General features: G+C 40.7%; 1 protein-coding gene across 1 annotated transcript; it reads right to left on the bottom strand.

Moving 5' to 3' along the window:
* On the bottom strand, nt 1-27,906 carry wnt4 (wingless-type MMTV integration site family, member 4). Its single transcript, XM_060852287.1, has 5 exons — nt 27,278-27,906; nt 24,236-24,471; nt 10,705-10,836; nt 7,607-7,749; nt 1-2,334 (listed from the first exon to the last, which is right to left on the bottom strand). Exons 1-5 carry the CDS (start codon nt 27,352-27,354, stop codon nt 1,867-1,869), a joined length of 1,056 nt encoding a protein of 351 aa, XP_060708270.1. The 5' UTR covers nt 27,355-27,906; the 3' UTR covers nt 1-1,866.

Genomic DNA, 27,906 nt, shown 5'->3' with positions numbered 1-27,906 from the left:
TTATTGAAAAGAGTCCCTTCTTTTATTACAATGCTCAGTGTTTTGCATTTGCCTGGATGATCCCACTTTTGTTCACCATTGTTAAATAAAAATGCCTGTTCATTTAAAATACACACACAGAACTACAAATAACTCTAAGGAACATTTCTTATTTTGTTACAAAAAGCATTGGAAATATGAGACAAGCTAATATATGATTAATATTAAAGAGCAGCCTATATTTTATGAAATAACATACTGGAATCTTGAAGAAAAGAAAACCACAGTTCAAGATAGCAGCATTGAAGTCAGCATTTCAAAGTTTTTAACTAGCCTGGTCACCCGCTAAGAAATCTGCAAGGTTAGGGACATTTGAATTATCGAGTGTCAGCATCAGCTCTTTCAGGGAATAGCTATGAGATGAGGAGTGAAGCTTCCCACCTGGTCAGACAATCAGGTTTAGTAACAACCTCTGCACCAAGACTTCTTCCTCTTTCCAAATCAACCACCCTGCGGTCCTTCTGTGGAATATTGCCAATTTGATGCAAGCTTGTGCTAAATGGGGGGAGTTTAGCGCTGTGGGCCCACATTCGCTAGCAACTCGGTTAAGTGCCCAAACGCGATGACAGTCAGCAGTTAACTTAGTGAATTTAGACCCCGCTCAAAGTCTAATTCCTTGACGCACTCAGTCCCTTTTGGTTTAAGTTTCGAATTGGTCTAAAGTGGTGCACATGTATATACAGAAAAAAGAAGAAAAAAGGTAACTCCAGCACAAGAACAACTGCAAAAGATCGAAAGTTAGGATTCTAGATCTTTAAAATCTGTAGCACAAATTTCTGTCCCAATAACATGATCAACAATACATGAACACTAGGATCATTGAACAGGCTAAACTGTACTGTGCATTACATCGTACTAGAAGCATTGTTTGAGATAGAATCTTCTAGGATTCATTTCATCTTGACATAGTCTCTTTGTAACTGAAATATTCAGAATACTGTTATAATACATTCTGTTAGTCTGTCCAGCGTGCATTTCAGCCCATTAAGGCTGTTTTCTCTGTATTTGGTCTGTTTCTGTTTCACCGACTCTATACATTATGTTACAATTGGTACCATCTAATTTAATTATTGATGGTATAGTGCTGTCTTCTCTGTTACAAAGTAAAATCACGCACACGTGCACACACAACTGTGGGGGAAACCACAATGTGCGAGTCACTGCAAGCTGTCGGGAGCTGTGTGATGGCTTGTAATGACAGGTTTGGAATGTACGCAGTTTGGAAGCATTGATGTACTGAGTCATCCGGAGACCACTGGAGTTCTGCGAGAGGCATCGCTACATAATGGGAGACAATCGCAAGGCTAGTGAATGGATGGACAGGCTATGGCATAAGCTGGATTGCCTGGACTGCATGATCATTGGCAGGGTCTGCTGGCAGCTGGAGGTAACTATAACATGATCAGAGAACAGCAGGAATTAATGGAGAATTGGAGACATATTGAAGTGAGTTCAAAACCAGATATGTTTGTGAGATAGCAGTGTACAACTGAAGAGGTATCAATTCCAGAATAGGCCTGTGCAACAATACCAGTGTCAAACCAGACCATCTTCTGCCTCCTTGATCCACCCTCTCGTTTCCTTGTTAAGCAGCATCAGTAACAGAGAGGTAAGTTCATCCGGAGCAGTAACAGTCCATGGAGAAGTACCTCCAGATCTTTGTTAGTCAGCAATAAATTAAAAAAAATAATAAAACAAGGATCCTTTGGGACATCTTAAATAGTGTTTTCTCTCTATCTGTCTTCTTGGAATTGCTGGAGTGTTCTAGTCCCCCGTCGTGATGGGGCATGACTTGGGTTTGCCTTGGCTGACCAGCGATGCTTCTCATCACCGGCACGTGTGCATCTCCACCACTTTACGACACTGCTTGCACTTGACGAAGCAGCACCAGTGGAACTTACAACTGCACCTCTCCACAATCTCTACCTCCTCCGTGTTGAAGCTGCGACCACAACACATGAGCTCGCAACCATCAATGGCCTTGGATGTCTTATTGCACTGCCTCCCAGAGGTTCCCAGGACCCCGTTCCTAATGTCATGGTCACAGAAATCCGGGCTCGAGTCCAGGTACACGAGGTCCTCATCTGTGTGGGGCTTGAACTGCGAGTTCTTGGGCACCAAGACTTTTGTGGAACCGACTTTCCTTTGTTCAACTTCCGTGGCACCGTCGAATTTTTCCTTCAGCACATTGCCGACTTTCCTGAATGGAGGCATGGCCTTCCAGCAGGTTTTCACTTCACACGATCCCGAAACCCCGTGACACTTGCATTCCACTCTCATGTTGTTCAGAATGGCCTGGAAAAAGAATGCACAATCAGATGCGGTGGAAAAAAAACCAACGCTCAACTGTTTCCATTCTTCATGTGATGTAGCGCACAATGCTGTTCGTGGGTCACAGTTATGTTGGAGGAGGTCCGGGGTCACATTTTGAACTGTGTTTGTTTTATTAGAGCAACTGACTCTGGAAACAGCTGCATCCTCCAAGGGGTGGTGCCACTTTGATGGGGAATTTACAATGCTGCTGAACATCCTGCCATCGTGGAACATTTACACGATAGCAGATGCCTTGTTTGCTCCCCTCATGATGTGTTTTGAAGCTCAGATTTTGTCATATTGAAATTAAACCAACAAAGGGTAGCCCAGCGTCTCAGTGTTTAGCACTGCTGCCTCACAGCACCAGGAACCTGAGTTCAACTCTAACTTCGGGTGACTGTCTGTGTAGAGTTTGCACATTCTCCCCGTGTCTATCTGGGTTTCCTCCGGGTGCTCCGGTTTCCTCCCACAGTCCAAAGATGTGCAGGTTGGGTGAATTGGCCATGCTATATTTCCTACAGTGTTCAGGGATGTGTAGGTTAGGTGCATTAGTCAGGGGGAAATGTAAAGGAATAGGGTAGAGGAATGTGTCTGGGTGGGATACTCTTCGGAGGGTCGGTGTGGACTTGTTGGGCCAAATGGCCTGTTTCCACACTGTTGGGATTCTACGAACAATGTGGTAAAAGTGGTTGCAAAATGCTGCACAGTGTGACTAGTTACATAGCCACAGAGAGACAGGGAGGATAGGATTTAGGATTAAACCACTGGCTCTTTGAACATGCCCCATTATTTAATAAGATCATAGCTGCTCTGGTTGTGTTCTCATCATATCTGCATCACATCATCCTTGACTCCTTTGTTCGAACCATTTAATATTTAAATGATGAAAAAACTCAGGCATTAGAGGCAGCTTTGGCACTGACTTGAGGAGTGAGGAAATTTGGTGGAGATTGCAGGTGAAGAAATTGCTGAGTTGGCACAGGTGATAGTGATCATGGTAGAACATAGTGAAATTACCTTGGGTAACTTGGTGTGTGCAGATCTGATTAGATTAGATTACTTACAGTGTGGAAACAGGCCCTTCGGCCCAACAACTCCACACCGACCCACCAAAGCGCAACCCAGCCAGACCCATTCCCCTACATTTACCCCTTCACCTAACACTACAGGCAATTTAGCATGGCCAATTCACCTAACCTGCACACTTTTGGACTGTGGGAGGAAACTGGAGCACCAAGAGGAAACCCACGCAGACACGGGGAGAATGTGCAAACTCCACACAGAGAGTTGCCTGAGGCAGGAATTGAACCCAGGGCTCTGGCGCTGTGAGGCACTGTGCCACCTGAGGAAAGTAAAATGGGACAGGGAGAAATGATATAATTGAGAAGGAAAGGGAGAATACTGGAAGAATATTGAGGAAAGGAGAAAAATCTTGCCTCTTATGGAAAGATTTAAAAGGGACCTACGGGGCAACTTTTTCATGCAGAGGGTGGTGTGCGTTTGGAATGAGCTGCCAGAGGAAGTGATGGAGGCTGGTACAATTACAACATTTAAAAGGCATCTGCATAAGTACATGAATTGGAAAGGTTTCGAAGGATATGGTCCAAATGCTGGCAAATGGGACTAGATTAATTCAGGATATCTGGACAGCATGGATGAGTTGGACCAATGGGTCTGTTTCTGTCTCTATGAAATGTAATGTGTCAGTAGAATTAAGCTGGTGCAATTAGCACATGTGGTGGATATGTTGGAGGATGAGTTGGAAAAACGGAAAGATGTGTAGTGGGAAGTTTGAGTATAAAAGTAGCTTTGGAAGACGATGGGGAGTATTAGATTAGATTACTTACAGTGTGGAAACAGGCCCTTCGGCCCAACAAAGTCCACACCAACCCGCCGAAGCGCAATCCACCCATACATTTACCCCTTACCTAACACTGCGGGCAATTTAGCACGGCCAATTCACCTAACCCGCACATTTTTTTTTTGGACTGTGGAGGAAACCGGAGCACCCGGAGGAAACCCACGCAGACACGGGGAGAACGTGCAAACTCCACACAGTCAGTCGCCTGAGTCGGGAATTGAACCCGGGTCTCAGGCACTGTGAGACAGCAGTGCTAACCACTGAAGAGGAATATTCTAGAGAGGAATAAGTATAATCTGTCTAGGATTTACTCCTACTGCATCTACCATTTCCATACAACTTCCAGATTACTAATCAAGTGATGTCAATGTGAGACATTCTTAATTGTCATTGATCACTCGACTGGCTTGAGCCATGAGACCTAGAATAAAAGATGGTTTAACAACCTGCTAAAACACCCCTTCCCACACAACACAGTCCAATAAGACAATTGGTTGATACAATGTTAAAGGAGCTGATTTTTTTCATTGTAATCGATTGAAACTTTGTGCTTCATTTGGGGCAAATATAATTGGTAGGGGACACTTGATAGTACAGTAGTAGTGTCCTTGCCTCTGAGCCAGGAGGCCTGAGTTCAAGACCCACCTGCACAGGGAGATGCAGGAAAAACAAATATTATTTGATTTATGCCACTTTTGTAGATAATGTGGTCCTATAAAGAACGAAATGCCTTCCTTGGAAGGTTGCAGACAAACTGGGGGTTTGAAATTGATCTGAGGTGGTGGCACAAAGCAGGAAGTAGTGAATTTGCCTTCAGTTTTGTGCAATGCCTAATTTGATTTCCAGAGTTGTAAATAGACTTAAATATCATATATTATATTTGACAGGCAACTGATCCAAATGAACCCATTTTGGGCCATGATGTGGTGGTGCCGGTGTTGGACTGGGGTGTACAAAGTTAAAAATCACACAACACCAGGTTATAGTCCAATAGGTTTATTTGGAAGCACTAGCTTTCGGAGCACTGCTCCTTCGTCAGATGGTTGTGGAGTATAAGATTGTAGGATACAGAATTTATAGCAAAAATTTACGGTGTGATGTAACTGAAATTATATATTGAGAAAGATCTGGATTGTTTGTTAAGTCTCTCATCTTTAGAATGGGCATGTTGGTTTCAGTTCTTTCATATGTAAATTCCAGAATTTTGGGCCAGTATTAGAATCAGACTACAATTGAATTGACGTCTACATTTCATTAGTCAATGACACATGATGCTAAAAAAAAAGGATTTCTTTCCAATCATGGTGTAAGGTAGTGGCAAGAAAAAAACATGAAGTTTAGTGATGTTGGAACATAATCATGTCTAGTTAATAACTTAAAAAACATCTACCATGGTGTTGTTGGAATCAAATGTGCAGCAAGTCAATAATGTTCACAAAACAGATGTTTGAAAACCAATCAATAATACAGATAAACAAATTTGCTAATGGGTAACCTGCTTACTCTATTTCCACAGTATTTTGAAATAATGGCAACTGGTCACCAAATTAATCCAGAAATGTTGTTTATGAGCAGAGAATCTTAGCTTTTGATGATTCAATTGCTTCTTGCATTAATAATTGCTTTATTAAAGTTGTTGGCTAAACCAATTAATAAAGCAACAAAGTAGAAATGTAACACTTAAAGTGAGCAGACAATTTGAATTCTGTGAAATGGAAATAAGAAAAGCAGACTCAATAACATTGGATCTTTCATATGTGTGTGTGTGTGTGTGTGTGGATTGGATTTCAAAATCGATTTTTATTTAAAATTCAGATGTACAATCTATCCCAATTAATTATTTCAGAATTGTAACTATACATCTGTGATCATTGGAATTCTTCCACTACTCTTGCTTGACAGATGGGAACCACAGGAAACATAATGTAAGGGATTATTCCTGCAATCGTGTCTAAAATGAATGCTCAGCACTAAAACTGAGTGCCCATTAGATCAATGAGAAATGTCTCAATTTCAATCCTCAAGCTGCAGTATTAGCTGGGGTAGTGGTCCAGCTGCTACAGTTGGACTGTGTGGCCTTGGTTGAGAAGGGGAAAAATCAGACATGGTCCTTACGATGGATTTTAATTCAGCAATGCCTACTGCGAGGATACATGCATGGGTTTTAAGCTTCATTGTGATACCCTCTGCTCACACAGCTTGAAACTCACTGTGGAACAGTGTGGGCAAGCTATGATTGCTCAGTGCCTCTGCAGCTATGTTCCATATAAGTTCAAAACAGAAATTGAAGAACATTGTTAAGAAAAGTACAAATTGAGAAAATGAAATTATAATTAACAGGATATGACCTGGTTACAAAATAAAGGAGAGAAGATGACAAAACTGCAGGGAATGATTGCATTCAAGAAAATGGAGGGGAATTCCAGGATAATGCTGTCTTGATCTGGAGGAAAGCTGAATCATAAGGAATGATTGGAGAAATGTGGCCTTTTTGAGAAACGATGTAATTGCCAGTTGAATTCATGGAAATAAAGCAGATTGTAAATAAGCAACATGGAAAAAGTAGATGCAGATACTACCTCAAATTACAAAATTTGGTACAGGGACAGAGGCATACATGAACAATTTAGAACTGATGCTAGAAAGTTCTTCATGCTCAGAGTTTTATATGGAGTGGACATCTAAGCAGAGTAATAGAAGCAAAACCCTGAGACTGTTGAAGTTTTCAATGTTTGGGTGAACTTTAGGAGGGATGATCTAATATGGGTCAAATGGCCTTCCACGTTTATAATTGCTTTGTGATTCAACAATACATTTGTCACCAAATGTTGGCAAATTAGTTGCTCCATTAGTTACCAACCTGTCAGTGCTAGTCAGCTTTACAGACATGCATTTGATGTAATCTATTGTCGCAAGGTACATGATGTTGAACATGGGAAGTTATCAGTAAAGAGCTGGAGTATCAGTACAATAATGGGATGGTACGGTGGCTCAGCGTTTAGTGCTGTAGCCGCACAGTGCTAGGGACTGAGGTTCAATTTCAGCACCAGGTGAATGTCTGTTTGGAGTGTACACATTTTACCTGCATCTCAGCGGATTTCCTTCAGATGCTTTGGTTTCCTCCCACAATCCAACGATGTGTACAATGGGTGGATCGGCCATGCTAAATTGTGCAGGTTAGGTGGGGTTAACCATGAGAAATGCAGGGCGATAGGGTGGGATGCTCTTTTGAGGGTCAGTGTTGATTTGATGGGCCAAATGGCCTCCTTCCACATTGCAGGGATTCTATTCTTTAACTGGAGAAGCTTTTTTAACACCTGCTTTGATGTTGTAGAATTTACGAGTGGAAAAACTTAGAATGGAGTTAGAGTTTTAGGATTACAAACCATGTACCTTCCTTCCTGCCTCGTTGTTATGCAGATTCATTAGCGGCCTGCTCGAAGAAGCTCCTTTACTTCGTTCCCTTACATCCACAAAAGACTGGGAAAAGGCAACGCCATACGCAATATTATCTGAACAGCCTGACCACTGGAAACCTAAACCCAACAGTAATGAAGAAATATTAATAATTGGAACAAAAAGTCTTTTTAATCCAGAAGTGAACAATCCAGTTATTTCCAAAGTCAAGTCAAGCCTCGGTCAAGCCAGGAACTAAACCCAATTTAAAGCCTTGGAATTACAGTATACTGTTTCACATAAATAGTAACCCGATAGGTAATTAATGGTTATATATTACTTACTTTAAAAACAAAATCAATACTTTCCACATTTCCACTCCTAAAAGTATTAATCTTTTTTGGTGTAAAGGTGAACATGCAAAAAGAAATATGAGAAAACACCTGCAAGTTCATCAAGTTCACCCGATCCAATAGACTTTATTCTACATTCACATGTTTTAGTTGGCTGGAGGAAGATTAAAATTGATTGCACAATTCCTTTGGGTTAACAACACTGTAAAAGATGGCCCATTTAAGAGAGAGATTTGACAGAGTAGCAGGCAGTTATTAGAGCACACATTTAAGGACAGGTTTTCCCCAAGTAATTGGGGATGGATTACATAGGGGGAAGAACAAATCTGAGTTTTAACTGAGTGAAGAGATATAGATAAACAGTTTTTGGAAGACAGTCTGACTTCTGCTTTAGCATATGGATGGCTAGCAATTTAACATGAGTGTTCCAATATTTAATGATGGATCTTCAGTACAGAACCACTCCAAGTAGCATTAAGTTTGGATTCCCAAAAAATATTCACTAATTCCAAGCTGCTACAATTATGTCAACTGTTTGTGAAAATGGAAAATGAGGGACACATTCAGTAGTCAGGCAGCATCTGTGGAAAAAGAACAAGAACTAAGAATTAAGGTTGATGGGCTTCCATCAGAACCTGAAAATAATTGCTTCATTCTGATGAAAGGTCATTGACCTATAGCATCAATTCTATGTCTCTATCCACAAATGCAACCTGATATTTGACTATTTTCAGCATTATCCATTTTATATTTTCAGCACTTACAGTATTATGGTTTTGTATTAACTGTTTCATAGTTACTGAGGTGCACACAGTAAACTGAAAGGGAGGTTTTCTGCCGGTTATGGAGATCAGACCTACACTGCATCATGCGATTTGCAGTTTGATTTTCACACCTCCACTGAGTTTTACTTTCCAGTTTTGAATGTGATGGGCCATCAGATCACTGATCAAGTTCAGTGTTCACACACCAACTCCAGCACTTCACCAAGGCAAGTATCACTGCTCTGCAGTTTTGGTTTAATTTAATTCTCTTTACTCTAAGTGATGTAGAAAAAATGGTTTTGCTCATTCAGATAATGAGGTAAATGTATACAAGCATAAAATTTATTTCAGCCAGAGGTTTTGTCATATGGCCTTTTATGGTGTTCCTCATCTTGGAAGACAGATCTTGATTTAGGTCATGATTGACATAAAGGTTAAATGCACTGCATCCAAGGAGCAGGAGAATCGACGTTTCAGGCATGAGCCCTTCTTCAGGAATCCTGAAGAAGGGCTCATGCCCGAAATGTTGATTCTCCTGCTCCTTGGATGCTGCCTGACCTGTGGCGCTTTTCCAGCAACACATTTTCAGCTCTGATCTCTAGCATCTGCAGACCTCACTTTCTTCTCAAAGGTTAAACATTAAAATAACAAACAACAGCAGTAACATTGGCTTTTAGAATATCTGTTAAACATAGTTCACTCTTCAAATACTAGCTAATAATAAATAGTTTATTATTCTGCTAAGTTATTATGGAATGCTTTGTTTCTTTTTCTCACTGACTGGGAAGGGCACCTGACCTAACTATCTCTGTCTGAATTCATTCAGGCAGATTTGAACAAGTGGTTGTTTAAAACCATTTTGAAAACCTTGACCATGATCATGTAGATTTAATTTAAATTCAAAACAATTGCCAATTCTCACATTTCCACAAATTCCACAAAATATACGTAATTGAACTAAATCACTTACACCTTCAGACAGGCAGAGAAATCTCGACTTAAGAGTTTGACAATTATTTCCATGATTTTGTGAGGGAATCTGTTTTTTTAAAACTTCCTTACAGTTGGAAAGTAGTTCCAGCATGCCAGGAATTAAGAAGAGACAGTTGGGGATTTGGCATTATTGCCCCTGCCCTTAAAGGTGTCATAAGTGTAACAAAATACTCAGGCTACTCTGTGGCAAAACACTCCCAGGTAACAGATGCTGAGCACTCGACCTCAATAGTGAGTCCCAAACCGAAACCGAGAATGAACCATTTGTAATTTTTGTTCATTTTGAGAACAGCTGTTCTGGACCTGAAATGTTAACTCTGTTATCTCTCCACAGATACTGTCAGAGCTAGGTTCACTACGTAGATTCCAGAGTTGACAGGGTCAACTTATGTGGAGAGATTGAGTGGACTGGGACTATACTCATTGCAATTTAGGAGATTGAGGGGGAATCTTGTTGAAGCATGTAAAGTTATGAAAGGAACGGATAAGATAGAAGCAGGGAGGTTGTTTCCACTGGTGGGTGAAACTAGAAGCATAGCCTCAAAATAAGGAGGGAGCAGATTTAGGACTGAGTTGAGGAGGAACTTCTTCACCCAAAGGGTTGTAAATCTGTGGAATTCCCTGCCCATTCGAGGTTACCTTGTTGAATGTTCTAAAGGAAGATAGATTTTTTTAACAGTAAAGGAGTTATGGGTTATGGTGAGCGGGAGGGTTAATGGAGCTGAGCCCATGAAAAGTTTTGAAAGGCCGAGCAGGCTCAGTAGGCCAGATGGCCTACTCCTGCTCCTATTTCTTATGTTCTTATTAACCCTTCTGAGTTTCCCCAGCAATTTCTGCTTTGGTTTCAGATTTCCAGCATCCACAGTTCCTTGCTTTGTTAAGACTTCCAGCCTGTTGCTCTGTGCTAATTTTGAACATGTATTTCAGAGGAGAACGGGTAATTGCTAATTCTCTCCCCTTGATGGAGCAACGTTTTTAGACTCACCGTCAGGGCTCACTCCATGGACTGTACGGTCGCAGCCACACTTCTCCAGCTCACCGCTGCTGCAGGCACGAGTAACAGCAAAGGCCACCCCAGCCGATGAGATTGCATAGACAAAAGCTGCTTCTCGTGTTCCTGCATGTGAAGAAATAAGGAAGTTTACTCAATCACATCAAGGTCAATCTGGCATGTAACAACACCTTCATGGAAGGGGATAAGCAGATCTGAGTTATGCTGCCAGTTTCTACGTTGCTTGTCGAGCACTAACCAAGTTCTGTGCTTTTACATGTCAACGGGTTAGATTTTAATGTTACGAGCAAGCTGGTGAGTGTATGGAACATGATGTATTAAGAAGACCACCTGGGAGCTATGTTGTAACAGTTAAATGTTGACAATCTTTTCTGATTTTTACTTCCATTCCAATTACTTTTCCTGCTTTGTGGCAAAGTAGGAACAGTTACATTTTGGCACAAATGTTAGCACCGTAATTTGGGATACAGAGTGGTGATCGGTTTGTCAACTGCATGAAAGACATATCCATAAGACCAGCACCATGAACTAGAGTAGAACCACTGAACTTTTAAAAAGTCTTTTCCTCGCTCTGATAATTTAAACCTCATTGGCAGATGCAAACATGCGAAAATTATTTTGACCAGACAGAAGCTTTTGGTCCAGGCCCCTCCCACTTGCTCTGTGACCATTACCTGGAGTGCAACTAACCCTTAAAATAAAGCCAACTACTCTCTCTGACTGAGCATTAACTGATGGGCCAACAAAGATTAGTGGTGTTTTAGATCATGTTACTTTAATGGCTGGTGAGTAGGAATGTGAAGCTGATTAAGCCATGAGATGATAGCCAAGAACGAAGCACTTCCCTGGTGGTATGGAGAACAGTAATCTTATTAAAACAGAACTGAGGTTTCCTATTACCAACTTTAAGATGGTGTTTCTGCTTTGAGCATTCAAATAGATTTATTTTAATCCCATATTTCCTCCCCCTCTTGGTGAAAGGTTTGTTGGGCTAAAACTCAAACAGCATCTTTTGCCCTGAATGATGAGCACTCTTCATATGTGAAGCTAGAAAGTGATTGAAGGGTAAGGATATTGTATCATGTGGGTGTTAGAGTTAGGAGCAGCCTGCCCATGTCCAGTATCCACAAATACATTGTTCACCAAACCCCACTAAAAAATGACGAGCTTGGAAAATCCTGTTTGATTTTCCTCTACCTTACTCAAGGTTGCTGAAGACTGTAGCAGTCATACCACCATCAGCGTTAAAAGTAGCGTAAGTAATGTGGACCTGTATCAATAGGTTAGAGTTTTCAATCTTGAAGCTTTATGTAGGTTCCTTATCCTTTCATAATGTGGTGCCCCATTAAAAGTATTTCATACTAATATTGTGTTCTCTGAATTGTGACTTTCCAACAGGAATTAGCACCAATTGGCAGTACCAATTGGATTGCTTCATTTTAATTAAGTATCTGCTAACGCACAATGCTATTATTTGTTGCAAGAGGGAATTTGTCCGTTATTAAAACTAATCCCCAGCCTCACTCAGTCAATACTGGAGTGAATTTTACCATATTAAAAATGCATTTACAAATAAAACTATTTCCTGTTAATAAACCCTGTACTGGACAGCTGACACATATATATACCAATGCTATTAATAATCGTACTATATATTATAGGAATATGATGCAACTTTCCCTTACAATGATGGAGTGTAGCACTCTAGAATGTGCAATTCATCCCCTCGTTACCCATAGTTTTCTCCAGTTTCCTCCTCTTGTTTCCCTTCCTGCCCTGAAGTTGCAGACTGTGGGAATACTGCTCTGTTGAGCTCTGAAAGTCTTTTATTACCTTGTTTGAGTGTAGCCACTTAGTATCAGCTGGTCATTTAATAGTGAGGAACATATTCACGGAGCACCTTTCTGCTAACTCAATGTACACCTTTCAATCTGAGTCATTGGTTAGTGATCAAGAAACAGCCCCTCTGATGAGCTTTTTCCCTGCTCTAGCCCTAGGACAGTGAGGCCAATTGCAGGGTCGCAACTGTTGCACTATGTCATTCCTTTGAGAGAAATCTCTCGCAATGTCTGTACAAAGGGCGGAGAAACAGCATTCACTCGCACTGCACATGGTCCTTTGGGTGTGCAGTCCTGTTGCAGCTGTTCCCTGCTGCACTAACTTGAGCTACATTTCCTCCATTACAACGGCACCGACAGTAGACCCAACTCTAGCAGAAAATCAATCACATAAAGAGGATGTCTCTGCTACTTCGCAAAGCTCTAAGTCCCACCAAAACAAGCAGCGCTGATGGGCATCTCTGGAGGTAACATTTCCCCAGTGACAATCATAGACTTTGCTTTGAGAGACAGAAGCAATGATGTTGACTTCTCATTCACCCTACCCTTCCTGTAAAGGTAGTTTGTCCTCTCTAACCTGTGTACACTTTCCCTGGATCCTGGACAAGCTACAGTAGTCAGAAAGGAAAATAATAACAACTATTTTTTTCAGATTTTCTATCTAACTGTGTTAAATCTGTGCCTGTTTCTGTTTTAGGTAATACTTTTGAGGGAAATTCTCGAAGAACCCAGCCATACCAAAGACCTGTATCAGTTCTTCTCTTAGATTTTAAAAAAAAGTGGTGAAATGCTAACAACCCATTTTTATATAAAACTTACCTTTACCGAATTGTAATTAAGCTTTTCTTAAACACTTATTTCATTGAGAGTATTAATCTTAGTGTCATGGAGATGTACAACACAGAAACAGACTTTTTGGTCCAACTCGTCTATGCTGACAAATATATCCGAAATTAATCTAGTCCCATTTGCCAGCAATTGGCCCCTATCCCACTAAACCCTTCCTATGCATATACCTATCCAGATGCCTTTTAAATGTTGTAATTGTACCAGCCTCCACCACTTCCTCTGCATGCACCTCCTTTTGAGTGAAAAGATTGCCCCTTCGGTCACTTTCAAATCTTTCCCCTCATCCGAAATGCATGCCCTCAAGTTCTTGACTCCCCCACTCCAGGGAAAAGGCCATGTCAATTTACCCTATCCATGCCCCTCATAATTTAATAAAGCCTTTAATGTTTGGTGATGAACTCCTTCCCCATTTGAGGCATTCAGTGTCAACATTAAAAGTTTCAGGCCAGTTGGCTGCAGAACAAAATTGCCTCTACACAATTCTCAATGTCGCTCCATCTCAATGTCAAAGAATCAAACTGTACGATAATTTGTCATGTCCAGCACTCACCCCAATGCTACCTTGAGTAAAATTATAACACTAGATCATTATAATATTAACAATGTCAGTATCACAAGGCTTACAATCACAAGGAACTGAAAGTCAAACTGCACAAACTGATGTTATGTGCAACCGTGACAGATAGAAGCATCAATTTGTCTTCACTATGTATAAATAAATGAAAACCAGTGAACCTAAGCCCCTATGGGTAACACTTAAAATATCTTCCTGACAGTAAGCATAAATTTCAAGTGCAAATGCATAAAATGCATTACCATAAAAATAAGTTGTTTTATTTTTAAAAATGACAATATGTTTTTCTATTTTATTATAGTTCACAAATTATAATAGTGAATTACGAAATGTAAAAGTGACCCACTTCTCCAAGTAATTAACAGATCAGCATTTTGAAATTTGAGACAGGGAGCCAGGAATCTGCTTTTTAAGTATGATGTGGATAACTACACAACTTGTGTCTACGATTTGTTGTTTAATTACGTTTGATGATAAATCCATCATGAGATGGATAGACTCATGTACTTCATGTTGAATGGCCAGCCTGAATCAAATTAGTTGAACCAAGACAAGACAACAGCACAGGGGCTACAAATGGCCTCAGCATCCCAGGCAATGGTGGGCTCTCATTCATGGTTACTATTAATGAGCAAAAACCACTGGACTTTGTGGAGGGTGGGACAAGGTGGGGCTCAGCAATGGTGCCTCCTCCACTGTTCAACAATTGATATTTGCTGATACCATAGAACCCCACCCTAAGAAAAGAATCCCACCCTGCAACCGCTGCCTAAGATGAGGAGAAAAAGAACTGAAGGAAGTAAGGAGAGCAGTCTTACATAAAACACCAGAGTAATAGCATGAACTTGTATTTAGTTAAGCTTCTCATCTTGGCAATCGAACAGTGGGAACTGCATGAAAGAAACAACCATACAATAGATATCCAGCATGAATCAATCTAGCTTGTGCCATATAGCCTGCAATCCATTGTGGATGGCTACCTGAAAGCCAAGTCACAAATGTTTAATTTTGTTTCTCTTTTAGTACAAAGGCACTTTCCTGACTTTTTCATTGTGACTGCACATTTGGAATTTTATTTAGAATCCCTACAGCGTGGAAACAGGCCCTTCGGCCCAACCAGACCACATCGACCCTCCAAAGAGTAACCCACCCAGATCCATTCCCCTCCCCTATTATTCTATATTTACCCCTGATGAATGCACTTAGCCTATACATCCCTGAACATTATGGGAAATTCAGCATGGCCAACTCACCTAATCTGCACATCTTTGGATCGTGGGAGGAAACCCACGCAGACCCTCCACACAGACAGTCGCCCAAGGCTGGAATCAAACCCGGGTGCCTGGTGATATGAGACAGCAGTACTAACCACTGAGCCACTGTCCTGGCCTGATCCCTGATCAGAAAGGAAAACTAATAAAAATTGGACTGCGATCCTATACTGAAGTGTTTAAAATTGACACCTATCTACAGTTTAAATACACTGATGGTCCCAATGCAGAGCAGGACTACCTTCAAGCTTTCCCAATTGCTCATGTGATCTATCTGCTCCTGGGGACAAAGAATGAAATCATCTCCTCAAATGTTGGTCACTGCCTCATTTTTATTCTTCTGAACTACACTAGGATGACTTCATTTTAAGAAAATTAGCAAAAAATAAAATTTTGATGGAATGTTCTACAATGATAAAATGGGGCTCAGTTACATTCTTAAAAGGCAAGTTCACCATTATTTGATGGAAGAAAAATAAAAGGGGAAGGAACAGGAGTTTGGGAATAACTACATCAATTTTTCAGGCTCTAGCATAGTCATGAATGGGGAGTATGTGCACTTCAGTGATCTGATTTTACAAGAGCTAAAATAGAATTGACTCAAGTTGTTTGTGAAACTGGCCAAATTTTTCAGTGGACTGTGAGATTTACGTGAGATGACAAGTTTTTTGTTGATTTTGTAATGGATGGATACAGTGTCACACCAGATAACTTAGAGAAAAAAGTGGGAGAAAGTAGTATTTTTGTATCATTCAAAATATAAATACAACCAAGTAATTTTAATTCAAACAGGTGAGAGTCCAGGGCAAGCACTTTTTAAATTGATATTTGGAATCGTCCAGTATCTGAGTCATCATTGTGATGAGAGACCAAAAAGAGTAATGGAAAAAAAAATAAAAAGTTTATCAAAAGAAATGTGCTACCTCAGAATGAATGGTGGTAATGAACTCAAAAGGTTCAGAACTTATTTCGATGTAGCATAAAAGGGTCTGCCTGTTGTCAAAATGACCCATTGCTGAGCTGAACCCCTTCCCTGAAACTGGTGCTCAAATAGTGGAAAAGTGTTGCAACTGAAAGTTTAGAGACGAGTGTGTGAAATTGTTGGGTGCTATGTCCATTTGATCTGTGAAAAACAGATTTCATTTATCTCAATTTGATGGGTGGTCTCACCTCTCGGAACACAATCGACAGTGGTGGTGGATGTGCAGATTTAATTACAGAGTTGAACATGTTAAAAAGGTTTTCCTGGATTGCATGTTTCAATAAATAGATGAACCACGAGTATTGATGTTTTGGAATGTGCTCCCTGAAAGGATGATGAAAACTGAAAGAATTGTATCTTTCACAAGGCAATTCAATATAAACTTGAAGAGAAACTGTTTTCGGGACAATGGCGAATCAGCAGACGTGGTAACTTATTCAAAAAGATGGTATGGGGACAGTGGGCTGAATGGCTTCATTCTGTGGTGTCTGAGTTATTCACTTATTTCCTGATCCCAGCTTAATGAGCACAAAATCCACCTGATGTGTTATCCACCCAGGCAGGCTGGGAAGATTAATTCCACCCTCAGGCGACTGTCTGTGTGGAGTTTACACATTCTTCCCTGGTCTGCGTGGGTTTCCTCAGGTTGCTCCAGTTTCCTCCCACAGTCCAAAGATGCTTTGTGGATTGGCCATGCTAAATTTCACATATCGTTCCGGGATGTGCAGGCTAAGTGGATTGGCCATGGGAGATGCAGGGTTACAAGGACAGGGTAAGGGGGTGGGGTCTGGGTGGGATGCTCTTCAAAGGGTCAGTGTGGACTTGATCGGCTAAGGAGCCTGCTTCCACACTGTAGAGATTCAGTGATTCCATAAACCTCGTCAGCATTTGGTTAAGGAACAAGGGTTAAAATTGATTCAATGCTCTCCAGAAGATGTGAAAAATCTGCTCCTAGTGAGCAACGCTCTGAAAGCTAGTGCTTCCAAATAAACCTGTCGAACTATAACCTGGTGGTGTATGATTTTTAACTTTGTGCTCCTAGTGGGGCATCTGCTCAGTGTATAAGGAAGAAGGTTATAGATCAGCTGTGATTTAAGTGAGGTAAATACAGTAGTGTGCTCAAAGGGCTGCTATTCCTAGGTTCTTCATTAACCCTGCTGGAAAATACTGGTTCAACAGTGATACATTTGGATATTAGATATTTTTTAATCAACTTGTTGATTAGGTGGAAAAGGTGGGATTTGAACCTGGACCTCCTGTTGCAGAGGTCGGGACACTACCACAGAACCACATCAATCCACATTTGACTCATACTCTTCTGACCAAAACAGTTGGCACCAGTTAATGCTGATGAAGAGTGAAGTCTACTAGAGAGAACAAGACATCTTACAGCCATGGAATCACACCATTGCGTGATTAGCATTCAGCAGAGAACAATGGGAAAAATAAATTATATATTGTCCTTTTTATATACCGGGAAAATTAAATGTACACAAAACAAGTTTCCCAAATGTATTGGCATCAGGCATAAAATATTTATGGCCATCCACGTTACATGGGGAAATGTCTAATTATGTTCAGTATTGGTTAATTTTTCGGTGAGATGAGTGCAAGAGGCGGAAATATCTCCTCTCCTAAAGAGCGAACGCCTGTTGTCTGTCCGAGGGTTAAACTATTTATTCGTCGGGAAAATGACGCTGAGAGAGAGAGAGAGAAGCTCGCTGGGATGGGTTTTTCCTTGCTGTCCGCCTGAGCTCATCTTGCAGGGTTATGCAGTGACAGTGGAGGTCGCTCTACTCCGTGGAATCCCCCCTTGCACACACACACAAAAACACATTCCACTCTTCCCAACATCTGCTTCGAGCTCACCAGCTAGCTTGCACAGTAAACAAAAAGCTCCATCAACACCGGCTGTGAGGTCCCACACTGACATTCCCAATTCAGCCGATCAAGATTGACAAGGAACAAAAAAAAAGTAATGGGGACCGTTGAGCACAGGTTACCTGAGATTAAAATGCTAAAAGGGGAGGACATTCCTTTAAATACTACCTAATCAATTACTATTTGGGTCATTTCTGGGCTTGTTTTGGTGCCAGGCATGATTGGATTGCATTCAATGACCCCACGTAGAAAAAAAACCTCTTAGGGATTTGCACTCTGTAAAAAAAAGCTATGAAAAGGATTCTTGTTACAGTTCCACCAGCAGTGTCCACTGCCTGGCACCTCAGAATCATTCCCTTGGCGAACTAGTGCCTTGTGAAGTTCGTCTTGTATCACAGGATTTTAAAAAGAGAGTGGTGAAAATATTCAATAGGTACCTGTGAAGAGAGAAACATGTTTCTGGTTGATAACCTTTCGTGAGAACTTTGGAAAAATCTGGATTTGAGTCTGACTAATTGGACATCACTGTCCAACCCCAATACATCTTCACATTCACTTATGCCAAGGACAAATGGAATACTTCAACACTGAATTCAACACTGAACTTAAAGGTCTCCATTGTATCAATGCAAAGTGGTTTGGGAGTGTAATATCATCGCATGTGAATTTGAGTTCCCAAAGTAAAACTCTACCACACAGAGTCTGTCCTTTGAACCTCTCCGCGCCTTGGTCTGTATGTCTCAGTCCTGCACTGATCACTGTTTTCAATATCATAATGGCGAATGAATCGTGAACTATTCCATAGAATCTTTATGTAATTGGGCTGGCTGCCAGTTTAGCTGCTACAGCAGACAGTACTGGCAGATCAGCACATGCACACTTACGTATACGAGAACAATTCCACCCAGCAGGGCCTGAAGCTAATGAAATGTTCCGAATTGGTAAAGACAGATTGCCCTAAGATAAACTGCACTCATATTAAAAATGTAAAGAAGATGCAGAGAATACCTGGGACTTTTTTAAAACTCTGAATGGGTTTAGAGGAGCTATAGTTATATGTTGAAGGAAGTCCAGGTGGTGAGACACTATCTCCTCAAGTGTATGTCAAAATTCAGATTACACTGAAAGTGGGATTTCAAACCAGAGTTAATCAGTGCTATACATGTCAATGCAGAAACTGAGACCTAAATTGCCTCTTACTTAATATCCATGAAGAAACAAATACAAAATCATCACTGCAAATCGTTGCCAATGAAATTTCAACTTACATAATTAAAGTTTTATGTGGTATCAATGTGTGGGTGGGTGGCTTTGGTAGTATTATCCCTGGAGCTAATTCTGCACATTTCTGCTCAGGCAAAAGTGAGGACTGCAGATGCTGGAAACCAGAGTTTAGATGAAGGCTTTTGCCCAAAATGTCAATTCTCCTGTTCCTCAGATGCTGCCTGCTGTGCTTTTCTAGCACCACTCTGATCTAAACTCACATTTCTGCTCAGGCTGAGTCCTTTGCTAACCCTGAACTTCATATAAGATAACATATTGCAGTCCCAGGGCTCAGTGACCTCTTGCTGCATTGTGTCCTCATGCTCTGAGGGTTGCTAACCACAGCTTAAGTCAAGATATCACAGTAGGACAAGATGCGAAGGCAGGCCCCAAGAATTACCTCAGGCAGAACAGGGCTTTCGTTACTGGTCCAATTTGCTTTAGCCATCTCACCAACTGAATTAACCAGCAGTCCTCAGGTCATTGTTTAGTTTTCTAAATATGTTACATTCATGACATTCACAATCTAACACCTATATAAGTTAACAATTTGCTTGCCCATTTCATATATATTTATGAATATTTCTATTTCTGCAGGGATAGTTAGCCTCCTTAATATTCAGAATTCTACTGAAAATTTGATTGTAATGTTACTCCAACGTAGTTATCCTTTCCTGAGCATTTCTTTGGATTCCAATAATTTTCTCCAGATCCCAGTTCTTCCAACGACTTCTGTCATGGGTTTATGGTCTATTTTACTTGAGATGCTTTGAGGTCTCTTACTGATTCTTACTTCAACAGATCAATAAATGTGAGTCACCAGCACCTTTTGAACAGCAAACTATGCTGGTTTTGGAAGTGACAGCCACATCCTCACAATGAATAAATTAACATTAACGTAATCTGAATGTAATTTTTCTTTAATTTATGACTGATTTTGAGTTCCGGCCTTGTCCTTGAAATGTCCATAATATTCTGGTAAATCTTTGAAATGTTTCTTTGTATAACAGGATCCAGGAGCATGGTGGTCATGCCTCTAAACTAGCAGCCCAAAGTTCTGGGCCAGTAACTGAGAGATATGGGTTTAATTTCCCATGGTTGCTGGCAAACTTACATTCATCTATTATTTAAGTCTGGTGTAGAAACTTAGTATCAGTGATGATGGTCATGAAACTACACAGCTGTAGTTAATCGGTTTATTAATGTCCTTTTGGAAGGGAACTCTGCCATCCTTACCTTGATCAACCCGTGAAACTATAGGACAGATTTAATTCCAAGTGACCATGAAATAATTGATCTCTTAAAGTTATGCTGAGAAGAAAACCTGTGTTGTGACCCAGACATATATATATGTCTCCATATCCACTGCAATGTGATAGCTACTTACGAGCCCTCAAGTCAATCAGTTGTCTTAAAATTGCTACACTGGACTTTGGTAGCTCAAGAAGGTGGGTAAAAACAATGACTGCAGATGCTGGAAACCAGAGTTTAGATTAGAGTGGTGCTGGAAAAGCACAGCAGTTCAAGCACAGCAGTTCAGGCAACATCTGAGGAGCAGTAAAATCGATGTTTCAGGCAAAAGCCCTTCATCAGGAATACAGGCAGAGAGCCTGAAGGGTGTATCTCTCCACCCTTCAGGCACTCTGCCTGTATTCCTGATGAAGGGCTTTTGCCTGAAACATCGATTTTACTTCTCCTCTGATGCTGCCTGAACTGCTGTGCTTTTCCAGCACCACTCTAATCTAAGCTCAAGAAGGTGGCACACTATATGTCTTGATGGATGATAAATGCTGGTTTTTATCAGAGACACTCATATCTTGTGAAAAAACTAAATGAACAAATAAATAAATAGATCTCTGAATGTAATCTTTCTTTAATTTGGACCTGATATCTTGATCTCCTGCCTCTGGTTCCAGTATCATTACCTCATTTTATTAATATTTGATCAACAATATGCAGTCCTGTAATCACATGACTATTTGCAACTATTCTGACAATGCTGATAAGTTCTCTGTGCACCTCTGTACTGTGATTATTGTCACTGTCTGTGACTGCACTGTGTGTGACAACAACTTGCACTTATTTAGTCATTTAGTCCCTCTAGTGTAGCAAAACTTCCCAAATTGCTTTGCAGGTGTATAACAGACAAACTTGACACTGTCAAAGAAGGAGCTATAAGGACAGGTGAGTCATGTTTATGAGGTATCTCGAAGGAGGCAGAGAAAGGAACTTCAGTGCTTGGGGTCTAAATGGTGGATTGCATATCTGGGATTGTTAAGGATGCAAGAATCTGGAATTGAAGGAGTATGGAGTTATTTGAGAGTTACAGGGCTGCAGGAGATTACAGAAATAGGGATGCTGAGGCCAGGAGTGAAATGAACATGGGAATGGGAACATTAAAATTGAGATATTGATGGACTCTGTAGCTGCTGTGGATCATCAAGCACAGGGAATGATGGATGAACAGGACTTGGTGTGTGCTCAAATACAGGCATGAGACCATTTGTCGAGCTTATGGGAGGTGGAAGACATCAAATGTTTAGATGAAGGTTCTGCAGCAGGCAGAGGTAGAGACAAGTGATATTACAGAGGGTGAGGTAGCTGTCTTTGTGAGGGAGGATGTCTTTTTGTTTCCAAGAATACAGAATACAGTCATTGCTCTTTAAATGATTGCCCCGGGATTCTGCTCCTACGCGGTATCTGTCTGTTTCGAGATTACCATAGCTGTTCAGATATCATCATCACTGATGCATTTGTGGCACCACTGGGATTACTGTCTGCTCTGTATGCATGTTATTTGTAGTGCTATTGGTACATCTCAATTCCATTAATCCTGCACATTTTATTTGTCAATGTGTGAATTGTTATTGATAAAAATAAATACTGAGGAATGTGGATTAAAAACAGAAGATGCTGGAAACATGACAGATGGATGGGATTTTAAATATAAAGATGGGGGAGTGTGGACGTGCCATGTTTAGTTGTAGCAGGGGTGGATAAACCAGTTAGGAGCAGATTATACCTGTTATACAGCATCTGAATATTCATTTCATAAGACTTAATTGGAATGAAAACCATGTGGGCTGTATAATAAATGCCAGTTTGCTTTGGCTTGTTTACACACCCATAGAAGTTGAATACTCAGCCCAGAATTTTGATCTTATTTCTTGCATGACTGATATATGATTTTCGTCTTCTCCTCAGCTCCCCTGAATTTGTTGAAAGCTTAGGCCAAAAAGACTTTGGATATTCTCTCATCGGTCATCATTGATGTGTATGCTCTAATAATCAGCAGCCCCAATAACCACAAGGGGCAACCCTTTTGAAGGGAATGAGCTCGCCCTTACTGAATATTCAAAGTCTTCAGTGAGGGCTGCTGGAAGTGTTTTGGGAAGTGAACTCTGATCAGTCGTTCTTCCTTGAAATAATGACTGCTGGCCATGAACTGGGATCAAAGGTTAACTCTTCTTCATCTGTAAAGCTCAACTATTCACTGGGTAAACTCATTGAGCCATTAGAGAAGTTCTCTAATTGGTGTTATTCTCGATTATAATTAGTGCCCATATATTGTCATTAGATTGCACACTGGTCAAATCAATCATTTCAGAACCCATCGAACCGAATGGAAACAAATATGTTTGCATGTTCTTCAGCCTGAGGGACAGCCTAAGAAGAAGACTGTAATTTCAAAGCAACATAAGTGTATCATACCACTCTGGATTCTAGTCCTTATCTGACCTTGCTACTCTAGATTCACATTATATCTCCTGATTGCAGTTGCTGATCTGCACTTTTTAGTTGTGAATTGAAAACAGAAACCTTCACTTTGGGTTGTACTATTGGTTATCTCGGTCCTTCAGTGATATATTTCTACGTTATCACAGAACATTGCTTAGTGTTGTATTTCAGGTAAAGGGCAGAGGCTCACAGCACAAAACATCCCCCAATGTTGACAAGCATACATGAGAAGACAAGTTGTTTGGAGGAGCAATGATTTGAAGCCTGGGTTTAAAGCCAGAAAGGACAGAGGAGGAGAAATAAGATGTTCTACTGTTTAAAAACTTTGGGAAAGAGTGCGTTAGCACAGTGTATAGTGTAATTAATCATGACTTCAACACAGAGAGCAGGACACTATATTTGCTGCTCAGTAGCAAGAAGAGAAGAAAGCCCTGGGAATGCTGATAAATACAAACAAAGGAAAGAGGCCTATCACTGCAGTTAGGTCTTTATTGGTTTTTGAGAAATCAATTCTTTGTTTCCAGGCAGAGAATATACTGATCCTTCCATTATTCAACCTGAATTTGTTGTCACAACTTTGTATGTGCGACTGTCAGCACAATCTTTGTATCAGTCTATTTACTTTATGAATAATATTTGCTGCTGTTCTCAATTTATTTTGCATTCTTGTGTGCTGCACTATAATTGTTGATCTGTGTATATGAAATCCCAAGACTGCAATGACAGATGTATGTTAGGTGTAAGAGTTCTTCTGCACGCAAACCCTTTTCTTTCTTATCTATGCCTTGTGTATCTTTAGCTCACTTGGTAACAATCCTTCAATCCTCCAGCCACATTCCTGGATTTATGACAATGTAATTTGAAAAAAAAACAGATCATTAAAGACAGCAAGCCTTTTCCTCTCTGTCTAACCCTTGCGTCCCCCTTCCCCCACTTCTTGATACAATTATCTGTCTCTCCTTCCAAATATGCAATTGTTTCTTGAATCCCAAGCTGTGTGAAGCGTGATGTAGCCTCCTCTGACACTGCTGCAATGATGAACTGCCCCTTCATGCCCTGGGGTTGTTACCTCTGAAATAACCCGGGAGTTTTCTTTCTCTCTGTGTACCTTGTGTGACCACTTTGCCGAAAACAGGCAGCGTGTCGACGGTGGAGCAGTTCCAGCGTCGGTTCCTGAATTGATGCTGACACTCTTCAATGGCTAGCTCGGCTCCCCTCCGCACTGAGTCCATCACCTCCACGTTCCGCTTGCAGATCTGGATCTGTCGGTTGATCAAGCCCTTCAACCTCTCGCAGGTCTCCTCATCCTGGATGCTGGCGATCGACGACAGCTTCGCCAGATACCTGTTGGAACACCCAGAAGGCAAACGGGCAAATTAGCAGGATCCGTCAGTTGTGCTGCTGCCAATGGGGAGGGTGGGTGCTGTGGCCGTTCAAAATAAACTGGACACCTCGCCACAAAAGTGCAACAAAGCGGATCACAGCCACTTGGCAAAACAGGGTGGGTGTATACCGGGATAGGAAACAAGAATTCGACCGCAGTGTAAAATGTATTGTAACGCAACCCAGATATCAGAAAGCCATTAGCTGTGACCGTGTCTTAAAAATAAATAGCTCAGCTGTGTGTTTTGTCTGACTTCACTTCATGTTTAATGTTTGGTTCTCGAATGTTTGTAATCACACAAGGAGATGGAGATTCGAATTTTTAAAAAAAAATAAGCACGTGAGACGAAAGTTGTTTGCAAACCCCAGCTTTCCAAATTCGCTCCTTACTCCAGTAAAATTGGAGTTAAATAATCAGAGCGAGCTGGAGATAAAACTCATGACAAATGCTCCAGGAAGAAGACCGTGGGAGGAAGGCACATTAAACAGATTCGGCAACTAGTTAGACTGAAAGATCTGGCTTTTCAAAAAAAATCATTCTTTAATTATATTTGTAATATTTTATCAATTAATTGTTAATATTTGATGCAAATATTTGTTAAGAGGAGCGTTTGAACTCAGGATTGAGCAGTTTACAGCATTCCCTTCAGTGTATTTAAAACGGATGCATACAAAATTGTACGTGTTTCTGGGGGAGGAGTGTAGGAACAATTATGCTTTTTACGTTGGGGGCAAAATATTTTCTGAAAAGAAAGTTATGAGAACATGGATTTTGTGAATCCTGTTGGTCACATATTGTACATTTCGCACAACTCTATAGGATGAAATGTTATTTGTTTCCGAACGGGTTCCTCCCTCGCATTGATGTATATTAATAAATAAGCCTCAACATTTTAGCTGCTCTTGTTAAGTACTTACACTTCAAACCAAATTCTTAAAATATTCTTCACAAGACAGATCTTCAGCCCGAAAATTTGAATCCATTAAACAAAAAACAGTTGTAAACTAATCATATACTTTCTGTGTATTTGTAGTTTATGGAGAATTATCTCTCTAAATTCCACTTTAGAAAAAAAATGACCTGTGATGAATTAGGGACACCCACCACTTGCCCTGCGGTTAATGAGTTCTCTCTCCATATACCAGCGTGAAGCCTGCTCGATCAGACAACATACTTCTGGCCACAGTAACAATGCAGATTCCTGTAAACTACAGCACTCAGTGTTTTACATGTTCCTCAAATTCTAAAAAAAAGTTATTGGAAATTAACGCATTTCCTCACCCGAGCAACAAATATTCACGTACTTTTCAGAATTAAAGGGTTAAGGGGGTTCGGATTTTCCGTTCTGTATTTGGTGTACCTTAATTTAACCTTACAACCCTCCCCCCTCTCTCTCACACACACACACCCCTCGAATAATTTGATCAATTGTAAACTGTCCTCAGTTAGGTTAGGGTGTTTCCACTAAGTACAATCAGATTGGCGAGGTATCCGATGTTTAGTCGGTTCACAGCCCTGTGACAGTGTACGAGACTTGTTGTGCAAAGTTGACCTTCAGCTCCCTAAGCAGCTCCCCCTTCTCCGATTTGCCCAGCGTCGTTTGGAAAACAAATACTTTCTTTAATCAGACATGGGAAATTGAGGAGTCCACTTCTCTCACACTCCAATCTCTGTTTCACTAGTTCTCACATTTTCTCGCTCATGGTTTTGGAACTGAAGATATACATTTTCCAGCAACAGATAATGATGGAATAATTGTTGTAATTCTGTCCGATCGCATGAAATGCTAATTGTATAGAACGTCTTCCACTTCAGTGTATATATATATATATAAAATATATATATTAAAATTCTCCACATGCTAGCAATTTCAATGCACGGCAATTTTGCCTGCAATTTTTTTTACTTTGCAAAACAATTTAGAATCTTTTCCTTACCTCTGTTATACTGTACGTGGTCTGCTTATAAACCTTTTTTTTAATTGACGAGCAGTCAATAATTGGACCATGACTGAAATTCCAGACTGAACATCATCACAATACAGGGAGAGGCTACAGTCCAGATACCGTCAAGCTTTTAACCCTCAATTTAATCAACATATTTTGACTCGTCTCTTTCTTACAAAATAAAACCACCAGAATAAAGCAACCCACAGTTTAAACAACACGCCTGTCATGTGCCGGTACCTTCGCTCACAGTATGAATGAAAAATGAGGATTAATTGAAAGCACGTATCTACTGTAGTCTGGAGCAGGTCTGCACAAGTCGACACTTCTCCTAGCCTCACCCTCTTGGACCACCCCACCTAACTAATCAAAAATAATAAATTGAGATAAATAAATAAAGTTGCTACCCTTCGCCCACGGCGATTCAAGTTTTTAAGAGAAAAAACACGTGATAAGTTACATTTATACTTATCAATAAAATTACAAAACAAAAGGTCAGTTAAAATTGCCAAATGTATTTAGTGATAATAGAAGATGACACTGTTTAATTGGGAAATCTTTCAACGCTGAAAGACAGGATAGGACGAGATTCCGGGGTTAGAAAATGCTGATCCGATTGAATCTGAAAGTCTTAACTTTTTAAAAAATATATATTAAAAAAAGTGACCTCTTGGGGGGAAGAGAATTAAACTTGAACGCACCCCTCACCTCATGCATTCAGCCTGTGGCACCAGCTCACCCTCAGAGGAGAGAATTAGAAAGTCCCCTCTTCTTTGCAATAATGTTACAACTATAATAAGTCATAATTATCGACACTTACAGCCAGTTACTAGCGTTCGCCGAAAACAGAGCCAATATCAGGACGAGAAGCGAACGCAGGCAGGAGACCGGAGTCATCACGAAGGCAACTTCAGCAACGTAGAATCCCCTTAATTGCAGATGATGTTTTCTTTTTTTAGAGAAATTAGCGTTTCAGAATCTTTCCCTCACAAAAAAAATCACATAAAGTGCAACAAGTCTTTTTTTCTTTAGTTTTCCAAGCGATCTGTTACAGGTTAAAACAGTCTTCGTCCAGAGGAAGTTCCACTCAATTAGAAAATAAGTTATAGATGGTGGATGTCGCCAATGTATATTTATGTAAATATATACGGACAGTCTTTAAGTGCTGTGAGAATGTGGTTATAAGTGATTTCTGGTGAAATAGTACAAGCCTTTCGCGGTCGAAGGGATGTGATGTGAGTTTAGCGGAGGTTCGGCGGAGCGTTAGCCGGGTCCAGGCGAGGTCTCCTTGGGGTTGCACAGGCTCTGCGAGTCCCGGTGCGGTGTCGGAGGCTTGTCTTCGTGGGATGTTGCGCCGAGGCTGGGTGAGCAGGAGAATGCGAGGAGCCGAGGCGAGCCCCTGCTCGGATCCCCGATCAGGCAGAGATTTTCCCCCCTCCAACCTCCCTC

The sequence above is a fragment of the Hemiscyllium ocellatum genome, chromosome 37 (assembly GCF_020745735.1).
Source record: "Hemiscyllium ocellatum isolate sHemOce1 chromosome 37, sHemOce1.pat.X.cur, whole genome shotgun sequence".
NCBI lineage: Eukaryota > Metazoa > Chordata > Chondrichthyes > Orectolobiformes > Hemiscylliidae > Hemiscyllium > Hemiscyllium ocellatum.
The sequence above is the reverse complement of the archived record's forward strand: the minus strand, read 5'-3'. Positions and strand labels throughout refer to the sequence as shown.

Excerpts from the sequence above, each read along its gene's own strand:
- wnt4 (XM_060852287.1), bottom strand. The coding sequence starts at position 27,354 with ATGACTCCGGTCTCCTGCCTGCGTTCGCTTCTCGTCCTGATATTGGCT. Across the intron at positions 10,837-24,235 it reads CGGCAAAGTGGTCACACAAG|GAACACGAGAAGCAGCTTTT; the intron begins GTACACAGAGAG and ends CTTCACATGCAG. Across the intron at positions 7,750-10,704 it reads CCATGGAGTGAGCCCTGACG|GTTTCCAGTGGTCAGGCTGT; the intron begins GTGAGTCTAAAA and ends TGTTGGGTTTAG.